The sequence below is a fragment of the Dermacentor variabilis genome, chromosome 8, assembly GCF_050947875.1.
Source record: "Dermacentor variabilis isolate Ectoservices chromosome 8, ASM5094787v1, whole genome shotgun sequence".
In the NCBI taxonomy this organism is placed as follows: domain Eukaryota; kingdom Metazoa; phylum Arthropoda; class Arachnida; order Ixodida; family Ixodidae; genus Dermacentor; species Dermacentor variabilis.
Window position 1 is genome coordinate 14,433,246 of NC_134575.1, and position 18,147 is coordinate 14,451,392.

Consider the following 18,147-nt stretch of genomic DNA (forward strand, 5'->3'; position numbering starts at 1 on the left):
GACCCAGAATGGGAAAGGCCCGAACAGTCTTTATAGAGGTGCCTCCAAGGAAGTAAATTGGACACGCAGCAGTTTTGTTGTGGCTGATATGCATGGCAGCACTTTTCGCAGTGCTGGTACAAAGTTTGGTATTGTAGGCGCAGTCGTTCACCTTTATGAATGTACACCCGGCAGCAAAATAAGCCGGGGCACGCGAGCGACGCCGGCATCAGAAAAAACTGCATCGCCGCGCCATCTGACGCCGAGCGTCTGGTGTCGAAACCCCACAATGCGCGTGCGCGTCCTTTTTCGCTCGCAGCCATGCCCCTTTACTCGCTCGCCGCCGACTAGCTGATCACATGTAGTGCTTGGCGGTAGGGGTCGCGCTTTTTATTCAATCAGTGACGCACTCAGCCTGGCGGGGCCACGGTGAGGGTGAAGCGTACGCTGCTCGAGTTGCCCTAATGGAAGAGATAACGCATCTTGTCTCAGTGACAAACGGTGCCCCGTAAAGCGTTAGTTCGCCTGTTTGTATTTCCTGTTTGGTTAAAATGCCCCGTGTGACCATGAAATACGAACGAGGGCGCAGAAAACAAAGAGGCACTGAGCGGAAGAAATCAGTTTATGTAAATCAAATGAAACGAGATATGCAGGTCACCCAAAAAATAGGCAAGAAGACGAGTCAAAAATAACGCGAGCAGATATCGACGCAGTCATAGGTTGGCCATGAAGGAACAAAAAACAAGGCTATTTAGCCTGAGGGCGCGCGAAATATAGCATCGGAAAAACCCGACATCGCTGCACAAATTTAGTAGTGGGTCAAGCGACCTGCGCGGAAATTATCTCTGAGATCCGCCTCGGCACCGAATTGTAAAGCGAGGCGACATATTCGCTGTCAGATCGAAGGAGATCCCACTCCTCACGAATGGCGTTGCAGAGCGCGTCCGCCGTTGCCCCGGACGTGGCGTGGTTAGACAAATTAACAAAAACAGTTGCCAGCAGCGGTGAACGATAGCACGCTAAATAAAGTATGGCTGCTATGCGTTATCTGTCTGGTCGAGGCAAAGCGAGCAGTGTAGGCTTCACACCCACCGCCACGCCCCCAACGCTCCCCCGTCGAACTGAGTGCGCGACGGATTAAATAAAGGAAGCGACCCCTACCGCCAAACGCTACATGTAGTCAACTAGTACGCGGCGACCCGCCGTGGTTGCTCAGTGGCTATGGTGTTGGGCTGCTGAGCACGAGGTCGCGGGATCGAATCCCGGCCACGGCGGCCGCATTTCGATGGAGGCGAAATGCAAAAACATCCGTGCGCTTAGATTTAGGTGCATGTTAAAGAACTTCAGGTGGTCGGAATCCTCCACTACAGCGTGCCTTATAATCAGAAAGTTGTTTTGGCACGTAAAGCCCCATAAATTATTTTTTCAGTACGCGGCGAGCGAGTAAAAGGACATGGCTGTGAGCTTGAAAGGACGCGCACGCACCCGCGATGTCTCGACGCCAGACGCTCAACGTCACATGGCGCGGTGATGTAGCTTTATCTAATTTCGGCCGCCGCTCGCGTGCCCCGGCTTATCTTGCTGCCGGGTGTTCTTATTTTAAGCACATATGCTGTGTATTGGCATAATGTTTTGTGGAAGCATTACCTTGTTAATCAATCACATTCTGCGCAGATGCATTAGTAACTGGGTTTTGAGTAGATCTTTGTCCTGACTATAATTTACAGTATTGCAACAAAAACATTTCACTAGAAGCTGAAGGTATTCGAGAAGTTTAAGCATACCAACTGCACAAAGCACTGATGACACCTTTTCACCTTCCCCACAATGCACTCACACCATCTACACTTCCAACAAACAAAAAGTGAGGTAAAAATTCAATTACGGTTTCATTGACTCAGTACTTGCTGCTTATGAAGCAGGCATCGAAGTAATCATGGTATACGCTGCTACATGCATAGGCCTTGCATGATGCAGGTCCTGCTATGCACTGCATACGGTGCAGTTTTCAAACATATCATTTCTTTTTTCAGGGCTCAAGAATAAGGGCACACTGACACAAACATGACTGCGCTGTCACGTACGCTTCAGTGCGTCAGTGTTCTTGAGTGCTGCACGAGCGATTTATCCACAACTAGCCCAAAAGACGGATGCACTTGAAAGAAGTGAGTGAAGGAGTACAGTGAACTTGTACTGAACTGGATTCACATGCCAAATAGAAGAGCGCACTGTCAGCCGAAACGGGCGGCATGGCTGATTATGTAAGTACTTCCCATAATTCCGCTACTAGTGTCTTTCTCTTTCGAAAGTTATCTTTGCCACTGGAAACAGCGCAGAGCTTGCCGGTTAAACTTGAGTCACCCGACACCACACGAAACACGCCGCCGTTGACCACCCCAAGTTCCACACGGCTCATTCAGCCCATCACACATAACACGAAGTCAGGAGTGGCATATATTGAATCACTGCAACACCAACCGGGACTGAAAATTAATTTCCTTCGACACAGTTTTTCAGCTGGGCTCGTTCACTCGCCAGTTACGAACTCGATGGACGCGCTAGTCCTACGCGTAATGTAAACAACATCGGTGATAGGCGAGTGCTGATTATCCAGACTTCGGAGCTCGTAAACATGTTTCCATTCGTCTTGAGCACAACAAAATATAGATACAGCGAGCGCAGACGCTTAGACAATTGTGATTCGGTTGGCTGTTTTAGCAGACTATCGCACTGAGCCGGGCGCAACCCAGTGGGCAGGTTGGATTTGTCGGCGTTGTTCGAAGTCGCTTCGGATCCACGTCGCACTGCCACAACCCATGGTCGTCGGTCGTGTCGTTTTCGACCTACTATTACCACAGTGCCTTTCAGGAACACTGTCGCGCGCGTCGTGCGTCCAAAGAACTCGGACGCTCATTGGTGCCGACACCTTCGCAAGGGCGGCCATCATAGGCGTAGCAGCCGTAAGCTTCACAGCCTCCGATTGGTTGACGCCTGCGACACGTCGCAGCCTCTCATTGGTGCACGCCGGCCACGCTTCGTCTCACGTCGGCAAACCTTTAGCATCGGCAGTAGACATAATCGCTGCGCCACGTCGCGCTTCGTCGTGTTCCCGACCAACACTTTTTACGCTTCTGACGCTTCGGCGCGTGCCGGAGCTTTCCGACGCGTGCCAGTGGTGGGGGCATAAGCCGCGAAAACACAGCGCACGGGCGGACTGTGTCCCCGTAGAAGATGGCTTTCAAGATATAGCGGCGCGGGCAGGCGCGCGCGGTCGCCCCGGCCACCCCGAGTAGAACGTGCCCCCCTTCCCTCCCCTCCTCCAGGAGTTTTGCTCTCGAAGGAAGACCGCGCTTCCTCGCCGCTTTCCTCGCTTGCATCTACGAACTTTAGTCGTGACCGCCGTATCACCCTCGCATGCCTTCGCTCGCACGTACAGCATATGGCGCGCGGCGACGGTCTTATCGCCCTTGGACTTCATACGGAACCTCACGGCGACGACGATGGCAGAAATGCGCCCGGAGGGTCCGTATATTTGCTATCGCAATAAAGATAGCAATTCTTAGAGTGTAGCGTGATGTGGTACAAACACAGACTAGAAGAAGAGAGGACGAGCGCTAGTCCTGGTCTTCTAGTCTTTGTGTGTGTGCGTGTGTCCCTTCGTGCTACAATCCAAGAATATCTTACCGTACCAATTCGCCCAACTTTCTATCCTTTTGAAAGGCAGCAGCGTTTTCGGCTACTACTTCGTGGCTGGGCGCGCTGCCAAATTTTGACGAAAGACTGGTAAAAGAAGACACAAGACAGACAAAGGATGATGCGCAAACTGACAACAGGCTCATTTTTCTTCCGGCACGCACCTTGTGTACAGAATTTGAAACAAGACCTGTCAGTCTGTGTTGTGTCTTCTTTTACGAGTCCTTCGTCAAAAATTTGTCTCGCATGCAGCCATGAAGCAACACCGAATAGTCCATGCTGAAGCTTTACTGACTGCTACTAGTTCTCAGAACATGAGCCTTATGCGCGGCCGGACTTGAGCGGGTTGTTTCGATGACGGCAAACGAAAGTATAGCAGTTGGAGCTGCCTTTCGAAAAAAATCTACTCTTTCTTAGTACAACCAGTAGTCATATAAACCAAGAAGCATTTAAGCTACTTAAGTGAAAATAATTAAAACTGAGGATCAATGGCAAAAATACCAGCAACCTGCGGCTTGTTCATGCAATTGTGGGGATCAGTAACGTTGGAGGTCAGTTGCAACAATTGATTGAGCAACTTAGCCGATAAAGTGTAAAGTTCATCATAATAATTGTGATCGATCATCATCAACCTACTTTTAGTCCTAGAGCACGACAAATTCTCCCAGTGATCTCCAATTGCCCCTATCTTGGCTGGTCCTGCAGAATTTCTAATTTCATCACTTTCCTGAATATGTCCCACTTAGTGGAAATTATGTGGAACGTGATTAAGATGTTTCACCTACTTAGTTGGAACTCCGTGAGCAATACTGCGAGTGTGAAATAGCAGCAGTGGCAAGAAACTCACTGAAGGAATAGCGCAAGAACATTACTTTCCTATAGGTTACACTTAGTATGTGGAGTATTCTTTTTAACACGTGTTTAACTTGTCCCATGCAACCTGCGTGGAAAGAGACTGAGAGTGTACTGAAGCATGTATGCTTCAGGTTTGCTAGGTCACTTAGCATTATGTAAATGGCAGGTTCATTTTGGGGTAATCGTGCACTGAGCTATACCAAATTTCAAGAAAATATTGCAATTAGGATATTGAAGACTTATGTTATTGCAGTTAAAACTATAAAATTGTGGGCATTTTAAAACATTTTGGTCTGTCTTTGACTGTAGAACGATCTGACTCAAACAGGCTTTTCCAACTGCACGATGTCTCGGAAACTTTGACACTTCAACAGCAATGTGCCTGGACGGGAGGCCAGAAGCTAAGACAGGTGAATATGTTGTGGTGCTGACTCAAGGGGGGCATCAATAGCGATATAGAAAGTCCAAGCTAACCACTTTTGCTGACGGACTTGGCTGCACGTATAGCTGGCTGCTTACATTTCTTTGACGAAAAGGAAGCCCGACATAATTATCTTGTCGCTCACCAGGCAAACTATCGAAACAATGGTGGTTACCCCACAGAAAAGTATTAAAGTAAGACGATTTGGATAGAATCTGAAATAATGACGTTGGCAGAATCCACGGTGAACATTAGAATTCGTAGCAAGAGTGTCAAGTAGTCATTTTTTCATTGCGATGTTTATTTCACCACTGAGTAAACGTGGAAGTTTTTTTCAGCAACTTCCACGTGTCGAGTTTTCAGAATTTGATCCACGCTATTATTTACCTAGTCATTTTTTTTTTTCAAAAGATCGTGCAGCCGACTGCCGTGTTTTTTCTTCTTCATAGATATAGCGCGAATTTCACCATACACAAGACAATAAGCAATGAGAGCAGGAGCCAACGTTTCAACAAGTTCACCTTGTTCTCGTGTTGGTCATTGTCTTGAATTTCCATCTCCTGCATTCCCCGTGTTTGCGCACTATACGCAAGAGGCATACAACGCAGCTAACTACGTTCTCTGTTCGGATTCGTAACGGGCTCTAAAATTAGTACCGGCACATTAGGAATATTTTGTTCAGTTATTAACTATGGGCATTCATACAGAATTATGAAGAAAAAGGGGGTGTCATTCATTATAATCGACATTTATGTTGTTCGTACGGTTGTTTGCATGAACAATAGAATGAAAAGCCTAAAGGTGCTCTGCGGCATAAAATCAAGTTAGAAAGCCTCAAAATGGTTAGGAAGTAGTTCTCTAAGTATTGGGCTCCCGAACTTCATACATAGTTAATAAAACGGCATATTTCTTGGTCTCATGAAAAGAAGCACTGCATGGACAACCAGGTAAGAATTGCACAGAAAATTTTTGAACAACACAAATGACGGGACTTCATCATTACTAAGATTTAGACATCCTATATTTTGACCACATCTAAATAAATGAAGTGCGTTATATTTTACGTTGTAGACAAAAAAGACTACCAACTAGCGAATGCTTTTTATGACGTACAGTTAATATGTGCTTCACAACCATACAGTATAAATAAATGCTCAAATTCGCATGTCCTCCGCAACAAGACAAGCATTTAGGCAATATATATTACTTACAACCGCAACTATACCGCTTAGTTAAAATCAAGGAACTGATGCCAGAGGCGTGTAACTGAAAATACTCATAAAGTTTTATTAGTGGCAATGAACAAGACTGACACATTTTATGCTCGTAGTAAGTTTCAATAGAATTTAGTAGACCCGTATTCCGAACGAACTGAGAACGTCAATCTAAGGTTATGGGCACCGGCTTCTGATTCCACTCGGTATTTATGCTCGGCTTAGGGTAAAGAATGGGCCGAGGCCGCGGTTCAGGGCGAATGGTGATGTGTGGCGGCCTGGGATAAACTTCGGGCCTTGTCTGAGGGCGAATAGGGTGCAAAAAATCGGGCCCAGAATGGGAACCCGGCTGAGGGTGCGGTAGTGGTCGGCCTGGAGGAAGGAACCAAGTTTCAGGTAGAGGGTGAGGACTCGGAGATTCTGGAACGGGCTGGCTCGTACACTCGTTGATGCAGCGGCCTTTGGCATTTCTGAAGAAGCCTTCGGCGCAGTAGCAGCCGTACTCGCAGGTCGACAGACAGGGCTCAAATTTCTTCGGCGGGCAAGTCTTCTCCCCGCATCCGCGACTCACGCACTCTTTCCAAACTTCACCAGGGGCGCACTTCTGTGGCTTCGGGGGTTGCCAGTTGGGATCTGTAAGGTCAATGACGAAGAGATCATGCAGCAGGAAAACGTAAATCAACGTGCGGGAAAGGTAGACATTTAAACTGGAGCTGCCATAACTGAACTGAACCCTCCTTGAAATGGTGTTTGACAATCTCTAACCACTGCGTGACCACTGGCTCTTAGAGCATCTAGAAATTTTAAGAAATGTGTCTCGGGTCCAGAAAGCGCTGCGTCACAATATGGCAAAAACTCTCTAGACCTGCTCAAAGCGCGTATATACAGCCTTGTATACATCTCATGTTACACTCAAGCGCTTTAATAACTCCGCTCATTTCCGTCACGCATATTTGTCGTAACAGTTGCCAAATTTTTCTAGCTGTACGTAAAACAAGTATTTGATTGTCGTAATTGCGATGCAACGTTTTTTATTGCGCTGATCTTTGAACTGTAAACCGGAATAGCCTGCACAAAACCAAATGGACAACTAAATACAAAATCGAAAAAGCATATCGAATATACGGCAACAGTAGCCGGTTGTGGTAACTCCGTGACTAAAGCGTTTCACGATGCACTGCAAGTTTACCGGTTCGATTCCCAGTCGCACTCCTGGCACTGATACGCGGGAAAACCGCGAGAACGCATTTGAACCGGGGTTTCGGAGAACAATAAAATATCCACACTACAAAAGTCATTCCAGCCTGCTGGCGGTTTTAGTCTCCATTGAAATCGCTTCCGCTGAACTTGACTTGATATAGAAGAGACATTTGGTCGCCCCCTCTCGTCGCCTCCCCGATACTGTCACGCTTAGCTGGAAAAGTTAAAGACAAAATAAAGCAGTGAGGAAGCGCACTGCATGAAAAAAGCGACAAATAGCTTCTTGAAACGAGGTACATTTTTTTATCAGTATCTTGCCGCATTGGATACAACGAAAGGGTACTATAAAATTGAAGAATTTCGTTTCCGCTAACCAGCACATGGTGCCCAACACCGGATAATCATAAGTGCCCTCCTAAGAGGAGCATCACTACCCTACACATATTCATATTCGTAGTATGACTATAGCAATATCTAACAAAGAAGCTCATCACAAGCTTCCATAAAAACCGGTTCCTCACCTCCAGTTTGTGAAGCCAGAGCCGATTCGACTAGAAAGGCTGCAAGGAGCGCCACTGTTGTTGCGGATTTCATTGTGCGCATGTCTATTAGCGCTACGCCTGCAAACTTGTGCTGGAGACGATGCGACAAGGGTGCTTTTATATGCCTCAGACACCGACGCAACATTTCCTTAGTCTCCGGCGTCAAAACGCCATAGCGTCGTTGCGACACGAACATTCGATTGCCTTCGAAAAGTTGCTGTTGACAGACAGCGAAGGGCCCGCACGGAAGTGCTTGCTGAGTGCCGCATGCGGACGACGAGTTATCAGGGGAAACGCTCACCACGTGATGCGTCAAAGGTGTGGGTGACAGGGGATGTTGTCGCGCCACTCACGTGCGAGGTGCAGTCCACGGAAAGGGTGACGTCACACGGCCGTGTTCAACAGGGGATTGCCATGTCACCAGGATGAAATCACAAATTACATTGCCTTAGCCGGGAGATTAAACGACGAAGCAGAACCATATATCTAAAGAAAAAAAGATGTGAACGCGAAGGAAAGCTTGTTAGCTAGCTCTGAAGTAATTTCTATTCAGCGATGCAACAATACGAAGGTGGACGTTTCAGATTGCTTTCAAGCATAAATGACTCCTGAATATGAACGCAACTTTCATCCAATGGTTGATTTCTCGGCTCTAGGAAATAAGGTTCTCTTAAATGCAGTGTGACGCTCCCTCGTTTTATATATCTTTGATTAAATGGTATCAAAATAGAATGGCGGCTTTCGACGGAAAGGCCTATAGATGCGCATTTCTCTCCTACAATATATGTAATGCCATTCGTAAAATGAAGAATTCATGTGTCAATGGTTTCTAAACCTAACGTGTCAGAAGACGACGGGAAACGTTCGCCTAGCCGTTCTCGAGATTCGTGTCATTTACTTGGTATAGGGTTTTACTACCATGTGAGATAGCTAAAAAGCTAAAGCTTAGCAAGGAATAAAATCCAGAACATAGGCGGTCATACTGTCGACGGTACGAGTATTAAAGTTAAGACATATTGGGAGGCAACAACTTACCACGTTGCGCGTCATTTATGAGGCGTTCACAGCAGCTTGACTTCTCTCTGACGCTTCTCTCTGCACACGCCGCGACATTTAGCTGCACCACCGCGAAGTCCGTGCGAAGTCTTTTGCGTGTCCTCTGAGATTGTGCCGGGGCTGCGGATGCGCCTGTGAGTTGTGTGCTGCGGCCGAGTTCTTTCTGGCTTTTTCCACAGAACATACTGCCCTGTCTTGTGGCACTGTCGAGAAGTCCATGTATGGCCTCCGAGATGCGTCCTGTGCTGGCGCATGCGAGCACCGAGATAATCCGTTGCCATGCACATACCAAGCGATCAAAGTTGGCATGAAAGAGGTTCATTGTGTAGTCAAGGCGCAGCTCACGCCTGTTTGTTGTTCTTGAGAAATCCGTCTGATGTGGAGTCGGTTCATGCACAACACGGGAGAAATTTCAGACTTTATGTTTTATTAGGGAGGTCGGCTCACTACACAGACTACACGTACTGTCACTACGCAGATATTAGCGAAGCCATGACTGCGTGATGTTGCCGAATAATGCTAATTGCAGAAAAAAGAACAAGGGCAACACTGTGCGCGAAGTAATGGAATCGTGTCATGCTAGGAAAAAAGGATGCACGATTCGCAAATCACCTTCTTCGACAAGTGATATTCCTCTATTACCACAGGCAATTATTCTCCTTTATTTGGCATGCCGAGACATAACTGGATATTTCATTGGGCACATGTCACCTCGTTTTGTGATGTTCCTGGTATTTGCACGATTAATGAACAAGCTCAAAGTCACCTCGAAGTACACGTGGGTAAGACATATTAACTTGAGGTAATCTAGATATGCATGCCTCGAGGAAGAAGGAGCAAATAAATTGCGTATTAAAAGGGAACGAATAGGCTCATATGAATTACAAAGCTCTACAATCGCCTAGGTACTAATGAAGAAGACAGGTTGAATGGGTCCCACAACCACGAAATCACAGAGCCGAAGTAGTTAAATTTGAATTCAAAACTTTAACGAGCTAACTGCTGCGAAAACAAAAACTGTGTAATTTACGCTACCCAGAGAGCGCGACGCAATATCACAAACGTATCCAACACCATTATGACTTATTCAGAAAAAAAACGGAGGCGCTCTTACCTCTTATTTCTAAAGCAGAAACACATACTGCTGCAATTGCCCCAAGAAGTGCCACCGTCGTGGGGGATTGCACTGAGGGTCCATTATGAGAACTGCGACCACCATATTAACCAAAAGAAAAGCCCGACAAGGCCGCTTTTATAGGGCGCAGGCGTCAACGCAATATTTTCGTACTTGCGAGGGGTAATAACTATTACAACACCGCTGAAATAAATGCGAAGTTCTGAAAGTTAGGATTGACACATAGAAAGCGCTGTTTTGTGAGCGCTCGTTTGGAAACACGCGCGGATAACGAATTCTGACGAGGAATGTTTCTCTGGCGAAGTGCTTGCACACCGGTGACAGCACATGTTTGCAGTGAAAATCACCTGCGGGACAGAAACTGGTGCCGTGGCGACATTTAGTGTCGTGTTAGTCTGTATAATGAGGGACAGCGTGAACGGTTATTTCAATCACTGCTTTCTCACTGCTTGAGCTGAAGCGAAGATGTGCGATTGAGCGTGCGAGCAGTGGATTGTTGAGAAACAAAAAACAAGATTTCAAGGGCTTCTCGAGCATTCAAGCAAGCTACATCGCTATTCATCGTCATCACACTAGCCTATTCATGGCGTGTGAAGGACGAAAACCTCCCCCAGCAATGTGCAATTACCCCTGTGTTGCGCGAGCTTGCAGCCTCTTACTTATGCTTGCAAATTCCAGTATTTTCACGTGTCCCATAATAATAATAAAAGGACGCGTTCGCGCGGTATCATAATCATTTATGAATGTACATGCTTACAGGAGCAGAGAGATAAAATCCTATTGTGGCTTCCACGAATGAACAGGCAGCCTCCGTCGAGGCAATGCCCGTTAGCTACATGATAGCAGGTCACAGATGTGTGATGCGCTTTCTTTCTGTCTTTCACCTGTTCTTCGAGGTTTTACGCGTGTTTTCCAGATGTCATGTGCAATATTTACGTAAATTTGAAGGTATATGCTAAACCTGTTGGTAGTGGCGCTCGTACTCTTTATATTTATGCGGTCTATGCGTGTTAATTCACGCGCCTTTTCCTAGCAATGCTTTGTGAGCCATCTCAAAAAAATGTACTCTTATATTTTGTATAGCAATTAATAAGCTCGTGAAAGATTATTTGCGCCGAACGTAGACGGCAAAATATTTTTTACATATAGGAATGACATCAAAATGAAGGTCGATTCGATTTTGAAAATTTCTTTGAGGTTTCCGCAGGATTAGTTGATATAATCAGTGAGAAAAGCAATATCTGTAAAAATCAGCGCACTTATATGCTTGAAGCAGCCTTGAAAGGCGGCAAGTAATGATGACCCCTGCTTGAGGTCATGTAACATTGTTGTTTTAGACTGACGCTTTAAAAAGCCTTGGCCTGCGTTTATTTTTTTATTTCATAATCACTTTTGTGAAGTAATAAGAGTAGATATATTCGGAGTGTACATATCGTAGTTGGAATTATAAGGTATATTCCTGGAAATTCCTGGCTATTCCCGGAGCAGACCGTGTCATCAGTAAACCATTCCTGCATCGAAACTATGCGGCAGTGTTTCTGTCTGCTAAGTTACCGTTACCGAGAAATCTACATTCTTGACAAAGTGTACGAAAGCCGTCTAGAACGGAAAAATAATAAGACAAGGATAGAATGTTTTTGCATTACAGTGTGTGACAAAACAGGAACGTTCTACCGGGTCAATAAAGTAATCGTTGTGCAGCGAAGGGTTATGTAGAAATTATTGGCTTGATGTTACGGTGTTTTACATTTATATTAGGTAAGTTGTAATGGCGAAACAACAAGCAAACTATAAAGGAAGGCGTGTCAACCAAAGTCGACGCAAGACAACACAAGGTTGGCGTACGTGGTGTATATACCATCGTGAGCGGTATGAGCGGGAACACGGGAGCGCATGTCAGATAGGCTGGAACCCTGCTATGCATGAGCGATACGCGGCGGTCACCGTCGGAAAGAACATGGAAAGGAGGACGCTGTTCTAATAACCGTTCCCAATCCCACTGTTTGTCCCTTTGAAACAAAGTGCAGAAATTCTCGTCGCCAGCGCACATTGATAAAGCTATTTCATATTGCGGTTACTGATAACTTTCTGCACCGAATCCTGGCCAATAGCAGCACTGTTTTGAAGCGTAAACATTCGAGAGCTACTTCCCTGGGAAATTTGTCCGTCTGTCTGGAATGCGTGACATGATGCTCTCTATAAGATATACATCAGCTCCTACGGGGGTATATCTGTATATAGCCAGTTTTAGAATAGCGTTTGTCGCCTTACGTATGTTAAATGTAAGCACCTTTGCGGTACGTTATGGTGCGTGTCCTTTCAAGTCTTTTAGTTTACCTTACGTAAACACAAACGTAGGGAAAACGTTATAAAACACGGCGCCGTCTGCTGCCTCCTGCCAAACGTATCCAAGCGAAGACGGTCCATAAGCAACCATCTTGCTGTCGCTATGTGGACGCGTCTCTTTAGGCGTACGGGCGCCAGAATCGCCGAACGATTTCAGAAAATGGACGTGCTATGCGCTCATAACTAAACTTTCAGGTGAATTTAGAGAAAGCGAAAGCTGATTACAATGGTTACTGGCGATCAACGCGAGTGAGAGCGTAGCGATCACGAGAATTCACGCTGAAGCGGGAGCCATGGGTGCCGCCATTTTCGACAACGCTACTTCTTAGCGTCCGTAAACATTACGAACGCTAAACTCGCCAAATAACGTACGTTATCATAGTGCGCATAAACCGCAAAAACCTAATACCGTTCCGAGCATGCGCAGTGAGGACGACGCTATTTCTTTACGTACGTAATGCTTTTACGTTCGGTTGTAAACGCTAAACTAAAACTGTCCTATATATTACGCTAAACGTAGGAACGGGTGCCTATAGAGCTGCGCTCTCAAAAAAAAAACACATTCGTGAATAAAAAAGCAATTGTGAAGTGGTACAGACTAGAGCGATGGACTATGCCGCCACCTCATCCAGGCTTGACCGGTAAGGAAGAGGTTCTATATCGACAACTTCAAACGGGGTCATTATTCACCCCGGTGCTGATGAGGCACGTGTGTCCAAGTGTTTATGTAAATGACCTGTGTTGTGTGTGCCAAAAGGAAAAAACCACTGCAGCTCACAACCTTTGGGACTGTGCTAAGAATCCGCACGAAGCTGCAACGATAACAACAATCCTGCAGCGGCTTGACGCCGCAACGAGGTGCTATGATCAAGATGTCCAAGCCCAGGCCGTCCATCAGATCTCGACGGCCCTCGAAAGGCAACGGCCGACCGCAACCGGAGGGAGGCTGCCACCCCAAAAGACGGGCAAATGTGGTCGACCAAAGGGAGTAGGGCGGCCGCGGCCGAAGTAGAAACGCCACACGCCGCGAAAACGTCATGGCCGCGTCACGGTGACGCCTCCCTAACAGGGGAAGGCTAACCGTTCTGCAGGCATTCATAGCGAAATTTCCTCACTCACTCACTCACTCACTCACTCACTCACTCACTCACTCACTCACTCACTCACTCACTCACTCACTCACTCACTCACTCACTCACTCACTCACTCACTCACTCACTCACTCACTCACTCACTCACTCACTCACTCACTCGCTGTAAGTTGCTGGGCACGTAACCACCTTATCGGCTATCGGCGGCCAGTGAAATGCCGTAAGCTGCCGTTTTCGACAAACGCAGGCTCGGTGGGAGTGCCAACTGTTAGCGGAAGAGCTTTCACCATTCCCCTCTGTTTTCGACAGCGCCATGCGCGTATCGCTCTAACTCAGTTTGCAGGATATTTGCCACGCTTTCGCGTGTTCCCGCTCATATTCTTCACGATATAGTACGTATAGGCACTGAATTCGGGGGCAATAAAGATAATCCGATTGTACATAATTACATGGCATCGTATTTTTACGATAGTTGCAATATTTTCTTTGCACCATTGTTGGGCCTCTAATTTTTTTCTCCGGGCCCTCCATTTCATTTATTCATGTCGAGTTCTTCTATTCAGTTTTTTAGGTGCATGTACGTCGACGTTTCCTATATTCGCGTCTACTTAGGCGCACACGTACGTCCTTGTTTGATTCTTTGTTTGTTTTGTTTTCTTTTTTTTACCCAGACGTCAGGTTGGTCGATTTCGGAGGTGGGGCAATTGGAGCAATCTACGATGCTATGGGGTTGTTTTCTACTGCGTTTGTGTTAATTCCGCAATACCGTTAATTTTAACTACTCGGGGACTGATTCTCGCTTCTACTGTCCTGGAGACTGAGATTTTGACACCGGTTGCGACTCGCTACGACGCTGTGTAGGGGCCAAAAAGGCCGTTTCATTCACAAAGGGCGCAGATATATTCCCAAATCCCACGTGTGCCATAACCATGTGAACTTGCAAAAAAAAAAAAAGGAAAACATCTTCTTCAAAAAAAAAGAAGAAAAAGAAAAGGAAATAAATGAAATACTGTGGCTGGCACTGAAATGTTTCCAAGGAATATGCTAGAACTAATGTGCCTGTTTAATGCCACTACGTCATGACATTTATTGTCACCGCCCGCGGCAACCAATGTAGGAGTTCAATGACTTTCGGGTACTCTGAATGAGAAGAACAAAAAATAAGGAAGTAGCCAATTTCTTTAGATATAAACGAAAGAGACAATAAATCCGCAGGAACATTACATTCTTTATTTACATTGTTTTTGACATTTACAATTAAATTCTTGAAATGTGAATGTTTTGTTTCACTAATTTTTATACATGGTCAAAGTAAAGAAGACATATCAATTTCATCATGTCTTGTAAAACATTCATGCCTTATTTCTGTATGTTTATGTCCGTCGACATTGAGCGAACTATTGGCGGAGGCCAACGGATATGTTTTAATGTCATTATATTATGACTTCATGATATTGCTTCCTTTCTGGAATGCGTCTACATGTTTCGCACGCGAGAACAAACAGACGACAGTATATCTTGTGGCCAGCGCCTCTCGGTATTTAATTGTGTCAAAGGAAGCTTTCGTCAATTATTTATTGATATTCAGCTCACATATGTGCCGCCACAAAAGGGCTAACCTGCCGGTCCAATGGGCAAGTGATAGCTTCCAAGAATGAAATAATTCTTTGACGTGGTTTGAGGTTTCCACGGTAGCACAAGACCGGGCCGTTGAAAGTATCCCCCGTCATCCTTGCCGCAGTCGGTGACGCAGAGGCCCAGACGGTTTCGGTAGTGGTCGTGGGCGCAGTAGCAACCGGAAACGCAGTCCTCCACGCATGCCTTGAAACTTGACTCTCCGCAAAAGTTCTCAGCGCAGTTGCTGCTCACGCATGCTTTGTAGAATTCATTTCTCCCGCATTTCTTGGGTGCTGGCAGGTAGACGGGAACTGCGCATACAATAATTACACCAACAGTATACAAGTCTAACCTTGGCGAAAATCAGTTGAGAAGACAGAGTGTCTCGGCCTGTAGGTACTCGGGATAATAGGCACAACATGCTGAGGGAGGCCAAACAAAAGACAAGTGTGTCAAATGAAAATCATTGGGCAACGGACAACAAATGCGCTAATTAATGCAGTACCTGCAGCGCACATGGATGCGTGCGTTATTCTACACTCTTCGTATTCTGCTACTCATTCCGTCCGGCCAATCTCCCTCTCCCCTTAGAAGAAATAAAAAATTTAACTGTGATGCTAAACTAAAGGAACACTTTCATAATGTTTCTTTTTCTTCATTTGCGTTAAGTGAAGTCTCTCGAACTGGAAACCTTAAAAATATCGGACAAGTGGTGGAGCGTCCTAAAGAATTTTTTTCCTTTCCATGTGACGCGAAAGCAAAACAGGGGACGGATTAACAAATGTTTTCGTTTGTAAAAATAGTTTTACATTTACCGATGGCCTTCGGTAATATAACACCATGGCTGACTGGCGCCTAACCTTCAGAAAAAATTCTACCTCAATGGCTTCTTGTAGAAAGTGGCCGGGATTTGTAAAGCAACTTTCAGTAGACTATTATGGGTGGCTGGAGGCTTGCCAGTGTTTCTGTTCTATTCTTGAAATTTTTGGAGGACAATATTTAAATTAAAGCAGAGGAAAATTGAAAAGTAAAAAGAAAGTAGGCTTACGCTTTTCAAGAACCTTAATTGATTAATGGGCTTTAAAATTTTACGTCAGAACTTGAACTTCGACAAACACTGTCATGTTAATGGATTTCGACGCATTTTGTCTATCTAAGGTTACCCATTTAGGACATAAGGAAGCGCAAATGATGGATTTTGCATTGTGCCTTAACAGCAAGATAGTAGTCGTACCGGAAATTTATTTCCTGATTTTCGACACTAAATCAGCGTCAAGGATTTAGCCAGGAGACTCACTCTGGTACCAGGTTATCATAACACATTGCTGAAGGAGCTATTGGCTATTAGCGTATTGACTGAAGGAGCATGCGTTCACTTGGAACTTGGTACGCATCATGTAAAACATTCCTGGTTTTCAGAATTTACCTGCTGACTTCGTACTCCACATAACAAAGCTCGAATTCTCATCGGACTTCCGAACTGGCATGAATAATCAAAGAGCGAGCACGAAAGAGTCCGTAGATTGAATCTTGGGAGAATGGGCCTGGAGAAAGCAATGTAATGGCCGAGCTGCCTGAAAGCTTTTGGCCAGGACTGGGAAGGCGTTCGGGCTGTTGTCAGACATCCTTAAAGCAAGTTAACGATTACAGCTGCTTTGTTTTAGTTTATCGAACATGCAGTATCAGTGCGTCTTCTGTCAGGACTAATTACACTGTTCAGACAATTATAAACTGTTGACAGTTTACATTTTTTCTCTATCCCAACAAAATAAAGAGGCGGCAGCTGTGTCTTTGCCACTATAAAATAGAACATGCAGCTTACTATCTTTTGCCATTTCAGGTAAAAAATTTTTATGCTCTGAATCTAAGCTGCGGTTTATCAAACGTATGCCCACTGCTATTGCAAAATATTGCCTTCTCAGTAGTGGTAGCTCCGCGTTCACGGGGGAAAAGCCACTAAACGACCATCTTTAAGCTTCTTCTTCTCACACGTATTTGTATCCTAAACTGTCAGATATATATATATATATATATATATATATATATATATATATATATATATATATATTTCGCGAGTTCAAGAGCTGAAAGACATCAATTTTCGCAGTGAATTTACTACTCTCGCAAAGCATAGATAACGTGCGCCAGTTCGCATGAACACAAGCTAGGTGCTTTGGCTTCGGTGACTGAAGACTTCGAAGATGATGGCTCATACGTCATTAACATGAAACATGTTAGTGGGGTGGACACAACAGAATTAGGCATTTTTCGTAAATGTTATACAATTTTTTCTAGAGTAGCAGCATTAGTAGCAGGAAAAAGGATCCAAAATACAGGCATAATATTTCTTTTTCGATATTTCTTTGGATAAGCGTTTCCCGTATTAGTGGCCGACCTGCCACCCGAAGAGCTGCTACGCAACATGTCAGCAGAAACTGTGTGACACTGTCATGTAGAATAGTTGAAAGGCCATTTTACTTTAGATACTTTAGTTCATTAAGTCATGTACCACGAGTAATGTTCCCAGAGCCACTAACTAGTGGGCAACAGAATTATCGCTTTGCGCCCTGGCCATCTCTGGACTGAGAGGGCCACCTCGGCTACGGGTTCCACCGCTGTTTCAGAAGCATGCAGCGCGGTAGTCGAAGCAACACTGACGAAATGCCGGTGTATTGTCATTGTCATGCGTTTCTCAAACCAAAGGAACGCGCCCCCTTCTATGAGGCCACGATTGGCCCGAAAGACCAAGTCAAGAAACAGAGTGGAAAGCTCCGCCCTACCTGGATTGCTCAGGCCCGATGCCACTGGTATCGATAAGGCAAGGAGGAGGAGCAGCAGCGATGTTTTCTTCGCCATTCTTCAGCTCTCTTCCTTCGGAGTGCGCGTTCCCAATCAAAGATGGCGCTTCAACTGGTCGCGCCAGGTGTGGGATACATTTCTTTTTCTTAATTTCACTTGAAGAATGTTTGCGACCACCAATAAAAAAAAAATGGGCAGC

At 45.5% G+C, this 18,147-nt stretch overlaps 1 protein-coding gene across 1 annotated transcript; it reads right to left on the minus strand.

Moving 5' to 3' along the window:
* Window positions 1-14,740: 14,740 nt before the first annotated feature.
* LOC142590888 (uncharacterized) lies at window positions 14,741-18,147 on the minus strand. The gene is made up of 2 exons (XM_075703292.1): window positions 17,930-18,147; window positions 14,741-15,460 (listed from the first exon to the last, which is right to left on the minus strand). Exons 1-2 carry the CDS (start codon window positions 18,003-18,005, stop codon window positions 15,147-15,149), a joined length of 390 nt encoding a protein of 129 aa, XP_075559407.1. The 5' UTR covers window positions 18,006-18,147; the 3' UTR covers window positions 14,741-15,146.

Coding starts and splice junctions, on each gene's coding strand:
- LOC142590888 (XM_075703292.1), bottom strand. CDS start 18,005: ATGGCGAAGAAAACATCGCTGCTGCTCCTCCTCCTTGCCTTATCGATA. Junction 15,461..17,929: donor ATCGGGCCTGAGCAATCCAG/GTAGGGCGGAGC, acceptor TTGTATGCGCAG/TTCCCGTCTACCTGCCAGCA.